General features: G+C 31.4%; 3 protein-coding genes across 10 annotated transcripts in view; 2 read left to right on the top strand and 1 right to left on the bottom strand.

Moving 5' to 3' along the window:
• Positions 1-6,201, top strand: part of LOC148612475 (uncharacterized) — a 59,196-nt gene extending 52,995 nt beyond the window's left edge. For all 5 annotated transcript variants that reach the window (XM_088593940.1, XM_088593941.1, XM_088593942.1 and 2 more), the window contains 5 exons: positions 1,493-1,624; positions 2,364-2,503; positions 3,576-3,663; positions 3,913-4,082; positions 5,729-6,201. In XM_088593940.1, coding sequence (XP_088450066.1) covers positions 1,493-1,624; positions 2,364-2,503; positions 3,576-3,663; positions 3,913-4,082; positions 5,729-5,839 — 641 coding nt within the window. In that variant the 3' untranslated portion in view covers positions 5,840-6,201. The remainder of the gene's footprint in view (positions 1-1,492; positions 1,625-2,363; positions 2,504-3,575; positions 3,664-3,912; positions 4,083-5,728) is intronic.
• Positions 6,202-6,632: 431 nt separating this feature from the next.
• LOC148612474 (fas apoptotic inhibitory molecule 1-like) lies at positions 6,633-17,737 on the bottom strand. Of its 2 annotated transcripts, none has more exons than XM_088593952.1 (5): positions 17,708-17,737; positions 13,904-14,035; positions 12,258-12,480; positions 11,787-11,836; positions 6,633-9,836 (listed from the first exon to the last, which is right to left on the bottom strand). In XM_088593952.1, the coding sequence occupies exons 2-5, from the start codon at positions 14,018-14,020 to the stop codon at positions 9,687-9,689; spliced, it is 540 nt and encodes a 179-aa protein (XP_088450078.1). In that variant the 5' UTR covers positions 14,021-14,035; positions 17,708-17,737; the 3' UTR covers positions 6,633-9,686. The 2 variants fall into 2 exon arrangements, with proteins under 2 accessions (XP_088450078.1, XP_088450077.1); XM_088593951.1 differs by having other exon boundaries at positions 17,688-17,736.
• Positions 17,738-18,013, top strand: part of LOC148612473 (centrosomal protein of 70 kDa-like) — a 46,404-nt gene continuing 46,128 nt past the window's right edge. Inside the window, exon 1 of one of the 3 annotated variants that reach the window (XR_015924417.1) lies at positions 17,738-17,958. Coding sequence is in view for 2 of the 3 variants with exons in the window: in XM_088593950.1 (XP_088450076.1) it covers positions 17,923-17,958 (36 nt within the window). In the remaining variant the exon portion in view is untranslated. The remainder of the gene's footprint in view (positions 17,959-18,013) is intronic. The other 2 variants (XM_088593950.1, XM_088593948.1) reach the window with 2 other exon arrangements.

Below are 18,013 nucleotides of genomic sequence, written 5' to 3'. Positions count from 1 at the left end.
CACACAAGCATTTGGTCAGTCAGGTCATGGTGACAACTTATAGAGGAGAATAATCAAGGGAACCAAGATTCCGGCAGAAAACAAAAGAATGTAGACCAGACTTGGAAAACAGACAAAAACAACAAAGAACGTAAAATAACCAAAATAATACCAAGTACATTTGTAACAAAGGTAAATGGGCAACTTGGACTCCGCTAAAAACTTAGATCAGGTACACTGGTAGGGTAAGCATCCTCTGCTTTTCCAGAAACACACACTGAGTTGCTCATAAAAAGTCAAGTCCAGGGTTGACGAAAGGGGAAAGGAAAACTATGACGTGTTGAACAAATCAGTTTTCATGGTGCAGATGGATATACTGTAACGATCCATGAGTTCATGATGACAACCATAAAACTTCTGTAGTGATGACTTCAGTCTTGTAGCAACATAACCTTGTTCCAGAAGCCTATTTGTAAAAAGTATAGTGCAATACAAAATGTCTGGCTATCTCTGGCATAATGTATGAGTTGTGATATGAAAGCTCCATACCCAGGTACTGAAGGGATGTTGCCACAGATGAAAGGAAAGTTGACAATACAGAATGAAAAGTCATCGCATTTTTCGTATAGTCTGGTCAGCATTTTTCCTTTACCATCAATCTCTAAGTGAAGTTCAATATATGAGGCTGACTTCAAAGTGTCTGTAGTATCCTTTATCTCAAGTTCCATGAGGTAGTGCAATGTATACAATCCTGGAAACTCAGATTGTTTTACTATAATACTGTGAAGGTACTATTGTTTGTGAGGCACCAATTTTTGTGGTTTTTGTGCGTTCGATAGACCACAAAATTTGGTTCCAAACAAACAGGACATTTTCCATTCATTAGTTTGATGGTGTTGTCAAATCTATGAATTCAAGAATTCCCTAGTTGATGTTGTTTTCCTAAACCATGAAAATTCTTACCCAAAAATAAAAATACCTTCACAGTACATCATCTATATAGCAGAAAGTGAGAAAGAAGATTAACATGTGGGCTACACAAAAAAATTCAAATAACAAACTAAACACACAGCATTTTGGTTAGTCAAGTCATTGTGACAACCATAGAACTAATAGAGCAAGAACATTAACCTGTTACTTTTAAGTTACTTTAGTGAAGCTGCTGACTACTTTCTAGAAAATCAGTTTAATCACTGATTTCTGTTTCGAGCAAACACATGAATTGCGTAATACATTAACTTCATTTATCAGAGTGTCTGGAATGCTATTACCGGACAGAGAAGTGGATAATTTTCCCAGTAGGTAATTGACATTAATCTGTTTGTGTTCAAGAAACTGAAAATGTATATACAGTGATGTAAATGGTATATACTGAAAGATTATACATTGCCATTTACTGCTTGAATGAGTCACATTTATTTCATTTATTTGTAAAGATTTGCATTAGAGTTCCCTTTTTTTTTGTCTTGAAATAAAGATTTGCCATAATGCTTTCATCTCTATTTATTTAAAGAATGTCCTGATGGACAGTTTGGAGCAGACTGTTCTCAATCATGTCCAGATTGTCAAAATGGTGGAGTTTGTGACAGTACTTCTGGATCATGTGTGTGTTTACCTGGGTTTACTGGAAGCTTATGTAATCAAAGTAAGTATTGATAACAAAACCAAAACCAACAGTTGTTATACTCTTTAACGAAAGATCGTCAGTGACCTCCTACATATGTAGATCCTCTTTCAAAACATGAATGGGTCAAAATCTTTCTGTCGGAAGTGATGTGCACAATTAGGATATTGTTGTTTGAACTTAAAACACAGACACACACCATGTATTATAGGGAGTCTGGCTTGTTCCTGTTGGTTAAGACATCAATGATATCAAGTTGTTCAGTTGGAACTTACATATTGCAGAAATGACATATGTACTTAGGAAGTGATTGTTTGAACTTTTAACGCAGATGCACAGCGAGTGTAAACTTATAGAAGGGAAATTTACATAATCCTAATATTTATTTAAGGAATAACTGTTAAATTTTCGGTCCAATGAAGAAATAATATTAGTCATGTGGTAACCTGTATAGCAGGTTATTATCATGTGTGCACCACAGGCATTGAGGTAATTTCAAATAGACTGAAAAATATAACAGTCATTCCTTATAATTTAATTTTAGTATTCAATGAGTATATCATCAAAAAAGGTTAATGACGTCACAGTCATATTACAAAATCTGTGAGAAATTGACACAATTTTTTATCCGATCAGAAAGCCTTTTACTTCTGAAATTAAATTATATAGTGATATACCCACTTTTATTCCTTTTATTTAATTTACATCAAATGTTATATTAATGATCCTGAATATTTCATGGTATTCCTGTATTTTACAGCTTGTTCTGCAGGATATTGGGGTTTGAATTGCCAGAGTAGATGTTCTTTATCTTGTATTAACCAGGGATGCCAGCCACGAACTGGTATCTGTAACTGTTCACCAGGATCATGTCAGAATGGAGGATATTGTGCTCAGAATGTAAGTTACATTGTATATGGAGTTTTAAATGGAGACCCATTGATTATTATATAGATAGCAGTGAATTATCTAATATTTACTTTAAAATTAATTTTGATAAAAAGTATGTGATATAAATTATGTATTTTTACCAAATCACCACAGCACTTTTCTCTTGTAATAGTGGTTTGGAACATCAATCTGCTGATCACAAAATTATAAATTTATTTGAAAATAAGTTATAAATTAATGAGAAAATCTGTTTGATAGTAGGATAATTAATTGGTTATTGTGAATAATTAAAATATAATTACTTGTGCCTAGAACATGAAACAAAGTCTACATACTTCTTAAGTCTTACTACAGTTCTCCAGCACATGTGATCATCTTTGGCTATTTACTCTTTCTAATTATGATATTTCCAAAGTTAAGACAGTAAATTTCATGGGTCATGGATAATACAATCAATCAGTGCCAAAAATTGAAAAATCCACATCAGAGTAGAAATATTTTAATTCCTTTCTGATTAGTAATTAGATTTGTACACAACCTCTAGATAATCATTATATTTCTGAATGTGGATTACCATCATTTCAAAATTATCTACAACTACCTGGATAGAAATAGACTCTCCTTCACCCAAGTCCTGATTTAAAAATAATTCTCTGCTAACAGCGTCTTGACTTTGATGAAACAAATTGAATATTTTTTGTTAATCCTTGGTATATTTATATCCCCACTTGTATAAGCTATATTTTGCAATCACCTCTTCCATTCATTACACTTTCTCACATAAATTGAATTGAATGTTTAGATATTTGACATATTGCCTTTGAATGATAATTTATACCGTGTCTGCCCTTTAGCGGGTTCTTCTGTTTTCTACTTCCTGTTTACCATTCCACTTATTAACTTTAAGGAAATTTTTGTAACAGATTTCTCGGCATCTATTGGAGGGAAAACTTAAGATGTTTGGTATATTGCTTTTGCATGACTTTTAATGGGTTTCCCTTTTCAAGGTTTGACAGAAATGGTTGAGTGGAGGTATTCTTAGGACAATGTGACAAGCAACATCTTGTTTTATCTGTTTCAGGGTGTATGTATCTGTGCAAATACTTTTTATGGTGATAGATGCCAGAATTCTACAGGAAGGTTCCTGTTTCTACAATCAAAGCAGGGAGGTAAGATATAGATAATTTTTGTCTTGTTGAAAATACCATAATATTTTGGGTTAAAAAAGTCTTCACTTGCATGCTGTGCAATTAAAATGTTGCTTTAAATGTTGACTATTCACACCAGCTTATTGGAATTTTCTAGTGAAACTTATTTAATGAAATTTATTTGTTGTCAATTTAAGTATGTTGTCAATTTCATTTAAAATATTAGAAGGAAGCCTTCTTTTAAATTGATGTATTTTTTTATATTTACAGATAAAAAATTTTCCCTAACTAAGGCCCAGTTAGGAGGACTTGTAGCTGGTCTACTTCTACTGATTGGTGTTATAATCATAGTGGTTGTCCTGGGTATGAGGAAAAAATATACAGGAAAACTGTTTTCAGAAAGATTGATTACAAGATTTTCTAAAGATGGTACAGAGAGGGTATGTTTTTATTAGCCATTATACCAATGCCATCAGTTTGAACCCATGTGTCATTATTGTCCTTAACTTTTCTTTTAAAAATGTTGAGTGGAATATAACAAATTTTGTTACATGCATTCATGAGGTATCTAGTTGAAAATTGAATTGATTACGCTGATCGAATGTAGATCATGGCTGTCAGTGCTATTTTAAGAATTGTTTTTATAAATTCTTTGAACATCAAACATAAAATCAAGTCAGGTTTAATTACAGTTTACTTACACTGAGTTGATTACCACTTCTGACCTTTTTGAATTGGAACGGCCCAAGGTAATTACCAGTTTTGACCTTGTTGAATTGGAACAGCCCAAGGTAATTACCAGTTTTGACCTTGTTGAATTGGAACGGCCCAAGGTAATTACCACTTCTGACCTTGTTGAATTGGAACAGCCCAAGGTAATTACCAGTTTTGTTAATGAATTTGTCTATTGAATTAGTAACATTAGAGCTTAAACTCTGTGGTCATTTAAATAGAGACCTTAACTCAGGTAGTTAAACTGCTATAGGAGAACTATTCCTTCCCATTTGAATGTACCTGTTAGGAGTTTTATAAGGTGGCCACTGGAGTGTGATAGAATAAATAAAACTCTGGTACTTGTAAAATCACTGTTTTAAATAACATTATTCTGTTTTGCCATTTCTTATGGTTCTCTAGAAGTTTATGTTGTAGGTATGCAATCTTATTTTAGAGGAAAACAAGTCATGACACACTCTGGATAATGTGATTATGGTGTTGCAAATTTTGAATTTTTATTTTATGTAATAAAAGAAGTGCTTAGTGTTTTTTTTTCATATAAGCTAATGCACATTTCTGAAATCTTTGTATTTTATCATTTATTTCAGTAAATTTTATGAGAAGTTAGTCCAAGTCTTTGTATAGTTTTAATATGAAAATGTCCACTATTATAATCATTAAAAAATGATACAGCTTTAATCATTCTCCATTACCGGTATGTCAATGTTATTCCACTTTAATCCCAAAGATCTCAAGCTTTTTCCTTTTAAGTTGACAACCACCTTGTCTTTTTCCTGTAGATAAATATCCCCTATTCTGTAGGTAAAAATCTCCTACCATTTAGGGAAAAATCTCCTACTTTCAGCTGTTTAACTGCTTGAATGACAATGTCTAGTTAAACAGCCACAGAGTTTAAGTTCCATCATTACATATTCAATAGATGAATTCATTTAGCAAAACTGGTATTTACCTTGGGCTTTTCCAGATTAACGAAGTCAACTCCCTGTAACATTTTTTTTTACTGCTTATGTAGGGAAACAGTGTGGGAAAATTTTCCTACCATTTTTCCATAGTGCATTTCAACTAAATTTGACCTATCAATGTCTTAAAAAGGCAAATTTTACAAACACTTTGATGGTTATTTCTGGTGGTTATCAGGTATAATTAATTGGTTAATGCAATAAAATCTCAATTTTTTTTCCCTTCATGTGCCACACATTATATACATTTTGCCCAATTCTTAGATGGAGAAGTACTTAATATTCAGAAGTTGTAAGCTTTTGTTGTAAATATTAGATTTTTTAGCATTTCAAATTTCAGTGGTTTCTGTATTTTCTGGTCTTTGAATTATTTTGCATTTTTTCCATTCCAGCTAGAAGAAGGTGAAGGTAGCTTTGGTTTTAGTAATCCATTATCTGATGTTAGAGATAGAGACAATGACAATACCACAACATCACATGACAGTAATGTGACTGATGCATAATTAAATGATCTCTTTTAAAAGTCTTGTGGTATGATTGTTGATACATTGTATGTAAATTTTGACACAAAGTAGCAATTTGTATCCCGCATTTCTACTATGATCAGATGTGTCTGTTTCTTTTTCTTGCATTGTTTTCACGGTTCATTTTGTGTAGAAATCATATTGCTGATTTGAGAGTGTCATGTTCTAGTGCATAAGAATGTCTCAGATATGTTATTGACAAAATGTCCTGTTGCTTTAGAATTACAGTTAGTATGTGTTATGCCAATGTTAAAAGACCAGATATTTGTTACCATATACACTTTTGCTCAATGTTATTGCCTTGTGTATGTATTTACAAAGAAACTTCAGTATTACATGTATATTTGGTGTTTGTTTTTAATTGCCCAGGTGGTCAAGTGCTAAGCATTTACATCAAAATCTAGTTTAGTAACACCAATATTTTGTTAAACTGATAAAGAACAAATCTATTACTGTCCAGGCTTTACAATACCACAGTATTCATCCAATACTTCTGCAATACAATTTCTTACATTTGGCCTTTTAAATATTTTTCACAGTATGTTTTACCTAGTAGAGTTGGTGCTGTTTTTACATGACTGCTAGTAAATTGCTGCTATATAATGTTTTGTGTTTGTATGTTGCACTTCAATGCCATAGTATCCCACAAGTTAACATATATTCTGACAATATTAACTTCATACCAATGAAGAAAATATATATATGAACATGCTTTAGTTTCTCAAACCATTTACCCTTCATACAAAGCTAAATTAAAATAAACAGAAACTGCTCAATTTGATAACAATTTATTACAAACAAGTTTAAAACAATACTACATAACGGAATGTAGTAACTCAAATAAGATCAATGAAGGTAAATCTACAATACAGTGAAACCTGTCTAAACTGAACCCCTATTGTGAAAGTACTTTTATTTGGGATACCAATTTTCGTGGATTAGGGGAAAATGATCAATTCATGGATTCTTGAATTTGTTGATTTGACAACTCTATCAAACAAATGAACGGAAAATTTCCTTTTCATTGGCAACAAAATTTCGGGGTTTACCAAACACACGAAAATCGGTTCCCAACAAATAATAACACTCTGACAGTATTTGTTCAGGCAAGTGTTCAGTTTACCAAAGTACAAAAGTGCCTGGTGTAAACTGTTTTTGTTCAAGGTTTGGGTCAGACAGGTCTGTGAGCTTTAACATCCATGAAGGAAAGTTCTTTTACATAAAATATAAAGTACAGGATGATTTTGATACTTTTAGGCTTTTTAACGTCAATAGAGGTTTTACAGTAATACTTCATTTTTAAACAGACATAGCAATATTTTGATTTAAGTATTACAAGAGGAAAATATATGCAGTCATTATCAGAAGACTTCAACAACCATGTTTATAGATGCAATTGCATTTAAAATACATATTTTAAGTAAATAAAGTATAATTTACTTGTTTTTTGTCTCAGACCATACATCTGTTGTAGAGGCATTTTTCATGCCAATTATTTCATCTTAACAATATTTTTTATCTTCACAAAACAAAGATTTTGAAAAGCTTTCAAGCATTACATATGAGCAATCCCATCATGACACAAACATTCAAATCTTAATAAGATAGACAAAAAACTGCAAAATATTTAGTGTTACAGACAGAATCTTTTAATGATTTATGAGATGACAAACCTGAATATAAAATAATAGTGTGTCAAAACAAAATCAGATCTTGATTGATGAGATAATAATACAGTTTGAAGCTGTTGAAATTGATGATGATATGAGCTGAGCATTAAACTCTATAGAATATTGGTAAACACTCAATGGCAATGAAAATGAAATTTTATCCAGTTAAGATACAAAGCATTATATGTATATTGCCAAACAATATGATAATTTTGATTTTTTTATATCAACTTATGATAAATGTGAATGGCTTACTTACATAAGAATGTTATTTTCACAATTAGTTGTTTAGGAACACTTCGAATACTTTCATATTATCTTTTCAAATTCTAACTACATGTACATACAGTCATATAAAAATAACTATGAAAAATGGCTTGTCTTATATAGTTATAACTTAATAACCAAGGAAACAGAGTGACACACCCCTGGTTCTATATGAGGATAATATAGTGCCTTCCTCAACCTGCAAAGCAAAACTTGTTTAATAAAAACTTCCAAACAAATATGATATTATGACAAGGAACGAGACTAGAAATTTAAAAAGTTGTTACAGAATAGTGTATACATTGTAGCAGGCAATGTTTGCAAAGTGCTAATTTTAATGTATTTTAGTGGTTTGCTCAAAATGCCAAAATAAATTCTGCAGAATATTTAATCTTGGCTTCAGTAGTCAGTGCAACAACTAGCAGAATTAGAACTTCAAAATCTCTCATACACCTTTTCACCTCAAAATCACAAAATTTTACACCTGCCAAACTACCGTCATATAGTATGATGAACAATACAATCCTGTATAAATTCAGACTGGAATTACAATAAGCTACTTACTATAGATGTGAAAAAAAAAAAAACAAGAAACATTCAATCCACAGAAGTATATAAAACCCAGACCAACAAAATTCTCTATCTACAACTATATATAATAGAGTATCATTGTGATGATACCAAAAGATACCTATGTTAGATATGGGAGCACATTGATGACACTGGTACGTAACCATAAACTATTTAAACATTTTCAGAAAATAAATTCTATATTGGCTTCCATTTTCAAAGAAGTAATATATGAGATCACTGAAAAAATATGTTCATGAAATTTGATACATTTCATAGCTTTTACTAAACCTTATCAAAATTATTTTCAAAAACTTATCACAGTACATTACAATATACAAAAAACAGCTTAATGAAAGAACATATTACGCCTGGATCTAACCCTCCCCTGCCAGATATTACACCTGGATCTAACCCACCCCTGACAGATGTTATACCTGGATCTAACCCTCCCCTGACAGATCTAAACATCAAAAGAAGGTACCTCAAGTGTGACATTTCCAGAATAATTGAAAAGATGGACCATATGACCTAGACCTAGAAAACAGATTCAAATAAAATACAAAGTCAAATTACCTCAACAATAGTAAAGGAATAAAAAACTGATACTGTGACCTTGAATGCCTATTTGGTACTTAAAGTCTTCTCTATAAAATTACAGTCAGTTGACTGTGACCTCTGATCTTGTTAAACTGGAATAGCCCATGGTAAATACCACTTTCGCTAAATGGATTCATTGACTGAATATGTAACAATGGAGCTTAAACTCTGTGGTCATTTAAATGGACAACTTCGCTCATGCAATTAAACTGCTGCAGGAAAAAGGTCAGAGTTGATGGTCAATTCACTGTAACAAAGGTAAACAAAATAAGACATAAGTTAACCTGTCTTGAGTGAAAAGGAAAAGGTCTAATACCATAAAAAATCATAAAAGTAAAGATATATTAACCTTCATAAAAGGAGACAACAATAAATATATACTTTCATTCAAAGGTACACAATAACAAAAGATCACAGAGTAACAATATTTAAACATTTTTCAGTAGTATGAAATTCTCTGAAAGATCGATACAAGTTCCTTCTATCACAAGTAACTTCCCATCTTGTTTACATAAACAAACGGACAACTTGTCAATTTACAAAATGTTAGCACTTTTCATTTAGGACATTTTGAGAAATAGGAAGAGAAACAAATCTTTCAGAACAATCCAGGTGGCAACCATAATTAGTTTCCATGTCCATTAGTGGTGTTTCCTTGGTCAAAATGCTGAAACCAATTATTCAGACAAATATTTTGAGCATCTGAAATAGTTTGTAACTTATTCCCTTGATTCAGGAATTTCCACCTCATCAACAAAGAGTTTATGTTGTACACCATCCCTTCGTTTACCAGTAGTATAACCTCGTATAACTGCACTATGAGCACCGATCTGAAAATGAGTTTCTGTACAGTCTTCACCAAACTCTCCCTAAAAATCAAACACATTATATTTTTATGACATTGGAACAAATGATGTAGACATACTAGACAATGAATTGATTGAACACTGTAACCAGTATTCAGCAATCAAAATGCACTCAACTTATATCAGTCACTGAATGTACATAACTTGCTGATGTGATGTAACATTACAAATGTTAAATTAAATTGACATTGGCATGGTGTCACCCACATACTTTTCTGGTATGATACATGTATACAATATCAACACAAACTGGAGAAATTCTTGATGTAGCATCTCATATTCCCACAGTTTCAAACCTGTGCATCAGTTTAATGTCAAGTCAGTGCATTGTTCTTGAATATTATTGTGACAGATGCTTACTTTTTAATGCATAATTTTTTTGTGGTAGACAAAAAGAACATGAAAATTAGACTACTACACACCAAAAAAAACCATTACTTGTGCAAAGATGTATCTATTTACTTCAAAATACAGTAAACTAAGTTCCTTGAATATATTTATTGGACAAAATCCACAAAATTAGTACAATAAATTAGTTTATACATGTAGTATAGTCAATATGTTTATAGTACAGTAAATAAGTTAATAGTATAGTTAATCAGTTTATAGTACAGTTAATCAGTTTATAGCATTGTCAATAAGCTTATAGTATAGTCAATATGTTTATAGTACAGTCAATATGTTTATAGTATAGTCAATGAGAATGTTGAATACTAAAATAAATACCATTAAAAATCATGAAGAATAAATAAAACACCAATATACAATATAACAATTTAGGAGTTGAATCATCAATATATGTCATTTCATATTTTCTTCAATGGGAGATACAAATGTATCTTCTATCAGAAGTTCTGAGAATTTGGTCATTTTTTTTAAATTATTTTATTTGGAAAATTAAAGTTGATGTCCCAAAATACTTTGCTAGACAATGGTTGTTTACTTCTCTCCACAAGATATGTGCATGATTTACAGTGAATTGAAAAAAGACTAGTTCCAATTTCAAAGCTAATTTATGTAGGCTAGTGAGTAAATTAAATAGCTCTTTAGGTAGAAATCTGCCCTACATTATACCAATGTGTTCTGCTTAACTACTTCACAACACCTATGTGATCTTTTGGACACTGCCTTTCAAGTTCAAATAGCTGTCAATTATGATGGCCTCAACCTCTATTTTTTGCCACCCACCAGTGTGTTTGGGTAGTTTGTATTCTATATACAAGAAATTTACTTGTTTCTGATTGGATAACACTATTCATTTTATATACATATTCATAGACCACACCTATTTTTAGTTTCAATCACTTAATCAAACTGAATGCTAAAACTTCTTTTCAAAAACATTTGAGGCTCATACATTGTTAAAATGAGATTCTTTCTAGCTGAAGTACTTTTAAGAGCTTAAAGTTATGGTAACATTCATTACACATTTGCAAAATGATCATGTTTTCAACTTGCAATATAAATGCAGGCACCAGTCCTCTAAGGACCTTCTTAATATTAAATAGTTTTTTTTAAACAAAGCTGTTTAAGAAATGTTTGTAAAATGATTGTAAATACTAGAAAGTAAAATCATTTTTTTTATTGGTTTACAGTGACTGTGTATATAAGATACCATAAAATATAATCTTAAAATGTACCAAAATTTAACAATGATTTAAATGGCCTCAGTGAGTTGTATTTACTTGACGTTTAGATGTTAATCATAAAAATGACATCTATTCAAACTTAGAAGGCAGTGTCCAATAGATCACACAGGTGTTCTGAAGTAGTTAAGTAGGACACATTGGTATAATGTAGGGCAGATTTCTGCCTAGAGAGCTATTTAAACTACTCAGTAGCATACCTAGACTTGTACTGAAATTTCAACTAGCTATTGAGAAGATGTCTATGTCTTTTTGTTTTGTAATTAGAGGTGTGTTAAGAATTTCTTAGGTTTTCAATTTTACTTACAAAAGTTTCCATTTTTTCGCCATTCACATAAAGATCCAGCGTTGTTTTCTCTGTAAAATAGAAAGTCTTACAGGATAATATATTTTCTTTATCTATTGAAAAGCTTAAATATTAATAAGAGAATAATACAACATAATTGTAAAAAAACAAATTCAAACCCATCAAAACAGAGCAAATTTTGAATAAACTTCAATAATACATACTATCCAATGATATCTTCATACAAATGAAAATTGATATACTTCATCCTTCATTACCAAGTTACTCAAAATGAAGTATTCTATTGTAGAATGAAATGTGTTGAGGTTAAAATATATTTTCTTTGACCATGGAGATATTAATTAAAGGTTTACACACATTCTTGCTAAAACACAGAAATTATCTTTCAAATTTACCTTGTGGAAAAGGTAAAATCAATAAAACTTTTTGGTTAAATTATCCATCAGTACACGTATTTATTTTCTGTCTTACCTAAACAAACTCGGAAGTTATTGCCTGCAATCTTTAAACACCAAGCTCTCTGAATTTTTGCCTGATTTTCTTTGAATTTCTTCAATGGTTTGCCATTGACTTCTAATAGATACTCATAGGCGAATCCACTTACAGCATCAATTGAGATTGTACATTTGGCTTTACCCACTGTAAAATGTTCTTTGCCAACTAATTTAAACATCCAATCTTCTCTATAAATTTCCTAAGGTATTAATGTTAAAATAGTTTCATTTAGTTTTTATTTTGAAAAACAACTTTGTCATTAAAGGTAGATATGTCCATCACTTAAGCTAAAAGCTTTTAGAGATATAGTAGTATAGGGTTTTTGATAAGTTAGTAGGCCCAAACCCCAACACTGAGGCACTGTGAAAGTTTAATTTGTGGAAACCATTTTTTTGTGGAATAGGAAGGAAACACAAGTTCATAGATTTTTTAATTCATGGTTTTGAGGTTTTCAGTATACAATCAATGGAAATCTCCTTTTCATTGGGAACTAAATTTCATGGTTTGGCCTATCCATGAAGACCATGAAAACTGCCACCCCACGAACAATAGTACTTTTACAGTAAACAAAAAGTCTTTTGAATTTATTGAATGAACTAATCAGTATATTATGTAATGTATCAAATAGAAACTGCTTTAAATATAAAATTATTATATAAAAAAGGAATATTCAAGTAACCATTGATTTATGTAATGACAAGCCCGCTTGTGTTTATTCAATACCTACATGAACTACCATTATATACAACAGAAATACATATTTGTATCAGTTAAAAAGTACTATTGTCATTGTATGATTAGTTGTCCTCAGTTGTTTTATATAGGTTATAAAGGCATTACAAGAGATTATCCATGCAATATAACTTAGTGCAATCGTATATAAACAATGCAGGATGATATTCCCAGATAGTCATGCAAAAACCATTTTATCATAGAAAAGCTTTAAATATTGCTTAAAAATTCATGTTTTTTGGAAACAACTAGAAATCATTGAGACGATATATATCTCTGTGGATCCCGCCATAGCCATTAAGCCAAATATACCTTGAGGTCAAACTTTAAGGTCATAGGCCACTACCAATGGTATGCAACACACCGTCTTAAGGTGATCTACGCACATGCTCAATATCAAAAGCATACATTGAAAGACAAAAAAGTTAAAGCCCTTACTCAAGTTTGTAACAGATGGACAGATGAATCACTGTAGGCGACCACCATTTTCTTGGCGGGGCCCTAATGATGCCATAAACTTGCAGCTAACGCCAGTGTAATATAGAATTATATCATATATTTAGATTAAAATATAACTTGCTTGTATATGCATTATAAGTGTTTTTTTTAACCCTATATTGTCAACCCTATATTGCATAATCTATATCACACCTCCAGACATATATCGCATACCCTATATCACACCCCTAGACCTATTTTGCATACCTTATATCACACCCCTTCATAGACCCTACTTAAAGTATCATTAAAATATACATCAATCCTTGACCTACATCATCCCGAGGGCCAGTGGCCCTTGGGGTGATAAAGGAGTCTCAGGTTGATACAGCATGTGATACAGATATTGACATAAAAAACTGCATACATTGGTTTTATTTTAGGTATCATACCTTGCCATCAACCCTAATAATTCTTTTTCCTGTTGTTGTTCCATGCTCAAACTCAATTTTATGAACACCATCAGGGAGTGGTACATCCCATATTGCAACAAGGTCATTCGAAGCCATAGTAAGAACAAATTACTGTTGATAAAAATTAAAGAAAACAATTACTGTATTAGCTTATTATACGTGTAATGAAAACATTAATCCAAATAATGTTGTATAAATGTGGTCATGTGTAAAAAAATTATTTTTAAAAATCCTAAAACAAATGCCTAGGCTTGTGATGTCAAGATTGCGGAAGAAAAACACACAAGATGATGATATTGTAAATGAGTGTGAAAACATTTTCTTCCATTTGCACATATATTAAAAAAATACGGGAATTTTCTTACCTATTACTATTAAGATTATCATGTTCCTCTAGGCATTACATGTATATACATGGATAAACATTCTCCAATAAGAAAGGATGAGAATTATATGCATATTAATATATACTGTTAAAAGCCTACGAATAAATATCCTATTAATAATTTAACTGAAAATTGAAACAGTAATAGTTGCTGTTAAGTACCAAGAGCCAGCAAAGCCACTTATACTTCATTGATTCATATTGACAATTTTGGTTTTTCATTCCCTTATGGAAAATCAAATGATTCAATATCACTTATCCTGGCCAAATCTGTTACAAAATTCTTCAAAATTTAACAACAATGTCCACATTAAATGATGAGGGTATATATACAGTACATTATAAAATCTATAAAAATTCTCATGAGAAAATAAGCATATATAACAAGCAACTTAAGCACATGCATTGTAGTTTTGATCCTCTGAGAGTATAAAAATACATGTACATAAAAAAGCAAATTCATGAGTCTTTTAGTACATACTTAAATCTTATTTGGGTTAAATCTAAATACAAGTGCAATGGGAAAAAAATTGTTCTGTTACTATAAATTTGAATTATTTTGGTTTCCAGTTAAAGTAATTTTCCCATCAATGGTCTCCTAAATACATAGCAACTAATTTTAAGCAAGCTTATACATGTTTCAAATTAACTGAATGTCTAAGAAAGGATATGATATTTGTTTATTTATATTTAATGATATGGATGCATTATATATATGTCTTTAGTTTAGTGTTTCCTTTTTTGTTTTTCCTAGCACTGCTTTATTTTTTTCTTGTTGTAAATTGAATTATCAATTGAATGTTACTGGTTTTACAATCAGATCCTTCATACCCTCAAACACCCTAGTCAGGTGGTGGGTCATGTAGGATGTATTGTTAAAACTCTGACTAAATAAAAACAAAAGAAAACAAAAAAAAAGACCAATTTATTCCTATATACTGTTAGAAATTGTTGAAATGCAGTTGAGACCTATATATCTAGACTGAAAATATCTGCTAGCTTTAATTGGTTTAATACAAACTAAGCCATAGAGACAGAGTGTCAGCAACATATCTTATATGCATGTATGTAGATGCTCTGAAACATGAATGGCTCAAAATCATTCTGTCGCAAGTGACATATTTTGGAAATGACATATACAGTTAGGAAGTGATTGTTTGAACCTTCAATGCAGACACACATCATGGGTTATTAAAGGAAATCCCACATATTCCTGTTGGTCGATACATCAACCATAGAACATCATAATCAACAAAGTTGAGCTCTATCCCTCATAGGCAAAGACTAAAACTATATTAAGTTATTCCAAGATAGGGACGGCCAAGACAGACAACTGTATGATGGAGTGAAAATGTTAATGAAAAATGAAGTTAACAGACTTACCAGTAATTCCTTACAAATGTTGGACAAAAATGGCCCAAAGAAATCGCCACCAATTTGTTTTCCTCTCCAGTGAAACCAATTTCATGCCAAAAATTTAGGAAAAAAAATAAATCCATTGCTTTCCAATTTTGCCATTTAAGCTGTGTTTGCTGACCACCTGTCTTCCAACGAGGTGGTCGGTGAAATATAAAAAATAATGAATTTTTTTGGTTCTGCTCCTTCAAATTTCACAATTAAATCATGCCTCACAGATTCGTTTTCGTTGACAAAGAAGTTCTGTTTTCCTTTATCAAATGAGGGAAATGTCAGAACAAGATGAGGAAAATGAAGAAGTCTGAACCAGCCGAATCAAAGAAGGGGGATTTTAATGAGGAATGTTTGAAAAAGCTGTCCAAACAGCAAATGAGTGAGGACAAATATGACCAATGGTTAATTGTCACAGAGGAAGGATACATCAGTCTGGTCTGTCAGAAATATGACACCAAAGCAAGGAATAGATTGGAGAAATAGACTCACCAACCAAGTTCCCCAATGGCTAATGATGGTCTCTATAAATGGTCCAAAAGAAGAATTTGATTTCAGCACATGTAGTGCATTGAGAATCTTGGGAAACTTAAGGAAGAGCCATATTTTGCTTGATAGAATCAAAAAATGTGTGTAGACAGAAAAAGAGAACTGAAATCAATGGTGATGCATGATATAGTAATGGAAATAAAGCAAAAAAGGACAAACTGATAAAAAACTTAAAAAGAAGTGACAAAAAACACATATTTTGAATAAAAGTACATTGTAGATGATTATTGAAATATATAACATATATTCACACTCATATTCACTTTTTTCATGGAACGATAAAAAAACAAACTGGACCTGCCATTTTCAAAACAGCCATGTGCACCTTACCTCTGGGAAAAACAAAAACACTAAACCCTTAACAGATTGCTAATATATTTCTGTCAAAAATGATCTACTGTATAATAATTTTTATTGAAGAATAAAGTTATGGAGAGCAGATTGGCAAGAATTGCTTCTGTCTGGAAAATGGTGAGGTCTACTCTCTAACAGTAGCAATTAGATCCATCCCCAGGTTTTTCTGCTCCCAAGTTGATAGGTCTCCTCTAATAATTATATTGTATAAAATAATGTGTATAAAATCTAGTACCATATACTGAAACTTAATATTTACAGGTTATTGTGTTTTTTATTCAGAGACAAAGACATGGGCTGCAGGCTGTTCCATTTAAACATGTAAACAATTACAAACTAACCTTCAAATTATAAAGATCACACAAACAAACATTTAGTAGTATATGGTTTATCAGAAAATGCATAGATTGGAGTTACTTTCTTTGTTAAATTTATCTTCTCCTGTAAGTGCCCATGAATTTGAAATTTTCATCGATGACCATCATGTAAAGGATACACAGAAGATATGTAAGTTTAATTTAAGTGTATGAATTCATAATGCATAATTAATTGAGTTTATTATTCACCAGGGGAAGGATCAACTTTAAATAGGGGACAGATTGATGACATCCTCTCTGACCAGCTGTATCAGTATAATACATCAAATCAGAGCTGACAAAAATTATCAAAGTTGTTTTTAATTAATGTTTCTTCGGAAGCGTTTCACCTTCATCGTTTTAGAATAATATAACAGGGCTGACAAAAGCCAAAAAGGGAAAGGTGGTGTTAATTGATATTTCTTGGGAGCGTTTCAGGTTTCATCTACGATTGCCACATTACATTTGAACGTTGAATCGCTGAAAGTTTGATTTCAGCATTGCCATTGCAATTGCCTTGAATGAATTGGTAAATAAACAACCATTAAGACTACCAAAAATTATGCAAAAATCAGTGCAATGCCACAGTAATGGTGATTTCAAATTGTTTACAGCTTCCACGTTAAAAAAGATAAAGAATTTGCTATTCAGAAATACTTGAGAGGATCAAAAGTACTCAGATTGGTAGAACAACCCCTAATTTTAACCTCACCTGCACCTGGCAACACTTACACAAAATCCGGGCACCTGTCAATATTTACCAGTCATGCAGTGACGAAATTTTTTTATGATTATTTTTTTAAGAACATTTTATTAACACAAGCATTTAATAGACAAAATACAAATTGTTTTTCCCTTGTATTATGTTTAATTTTATCTAATTATTTTTTTTTTGTATTTTCTTATCATATTTACATGAAAGAGCGATCCCGCACATGTAAACAACAATGGCGACTTTTTCGGACCGATTTTCAAAATCTTGGGTATTATTGTTTATTTTGCAATGGCATGAAAATACGTATGAAAATATTTCGTATA

The sequence above is a fragment of the Perna viridis genome, chromosome 7, assembly GCF_037379345.1.
Source record: "Perna viridis isolate PV_CMFRI_1.1 ecotype Kerala chromosome 7, ASM3737934v1, whole genome shotgun sequence".
Taxonomy (NCBI): Eukaryota; Metazoa; Mollusca; class Bivalvia; order Mytilida; family Mytilidae; genus Perna; species Perna viridis.
Note: the sequence above shows the minus strand (reverse complement) of the source record. Positions and strands in the feature narration are given on the sequence as shown.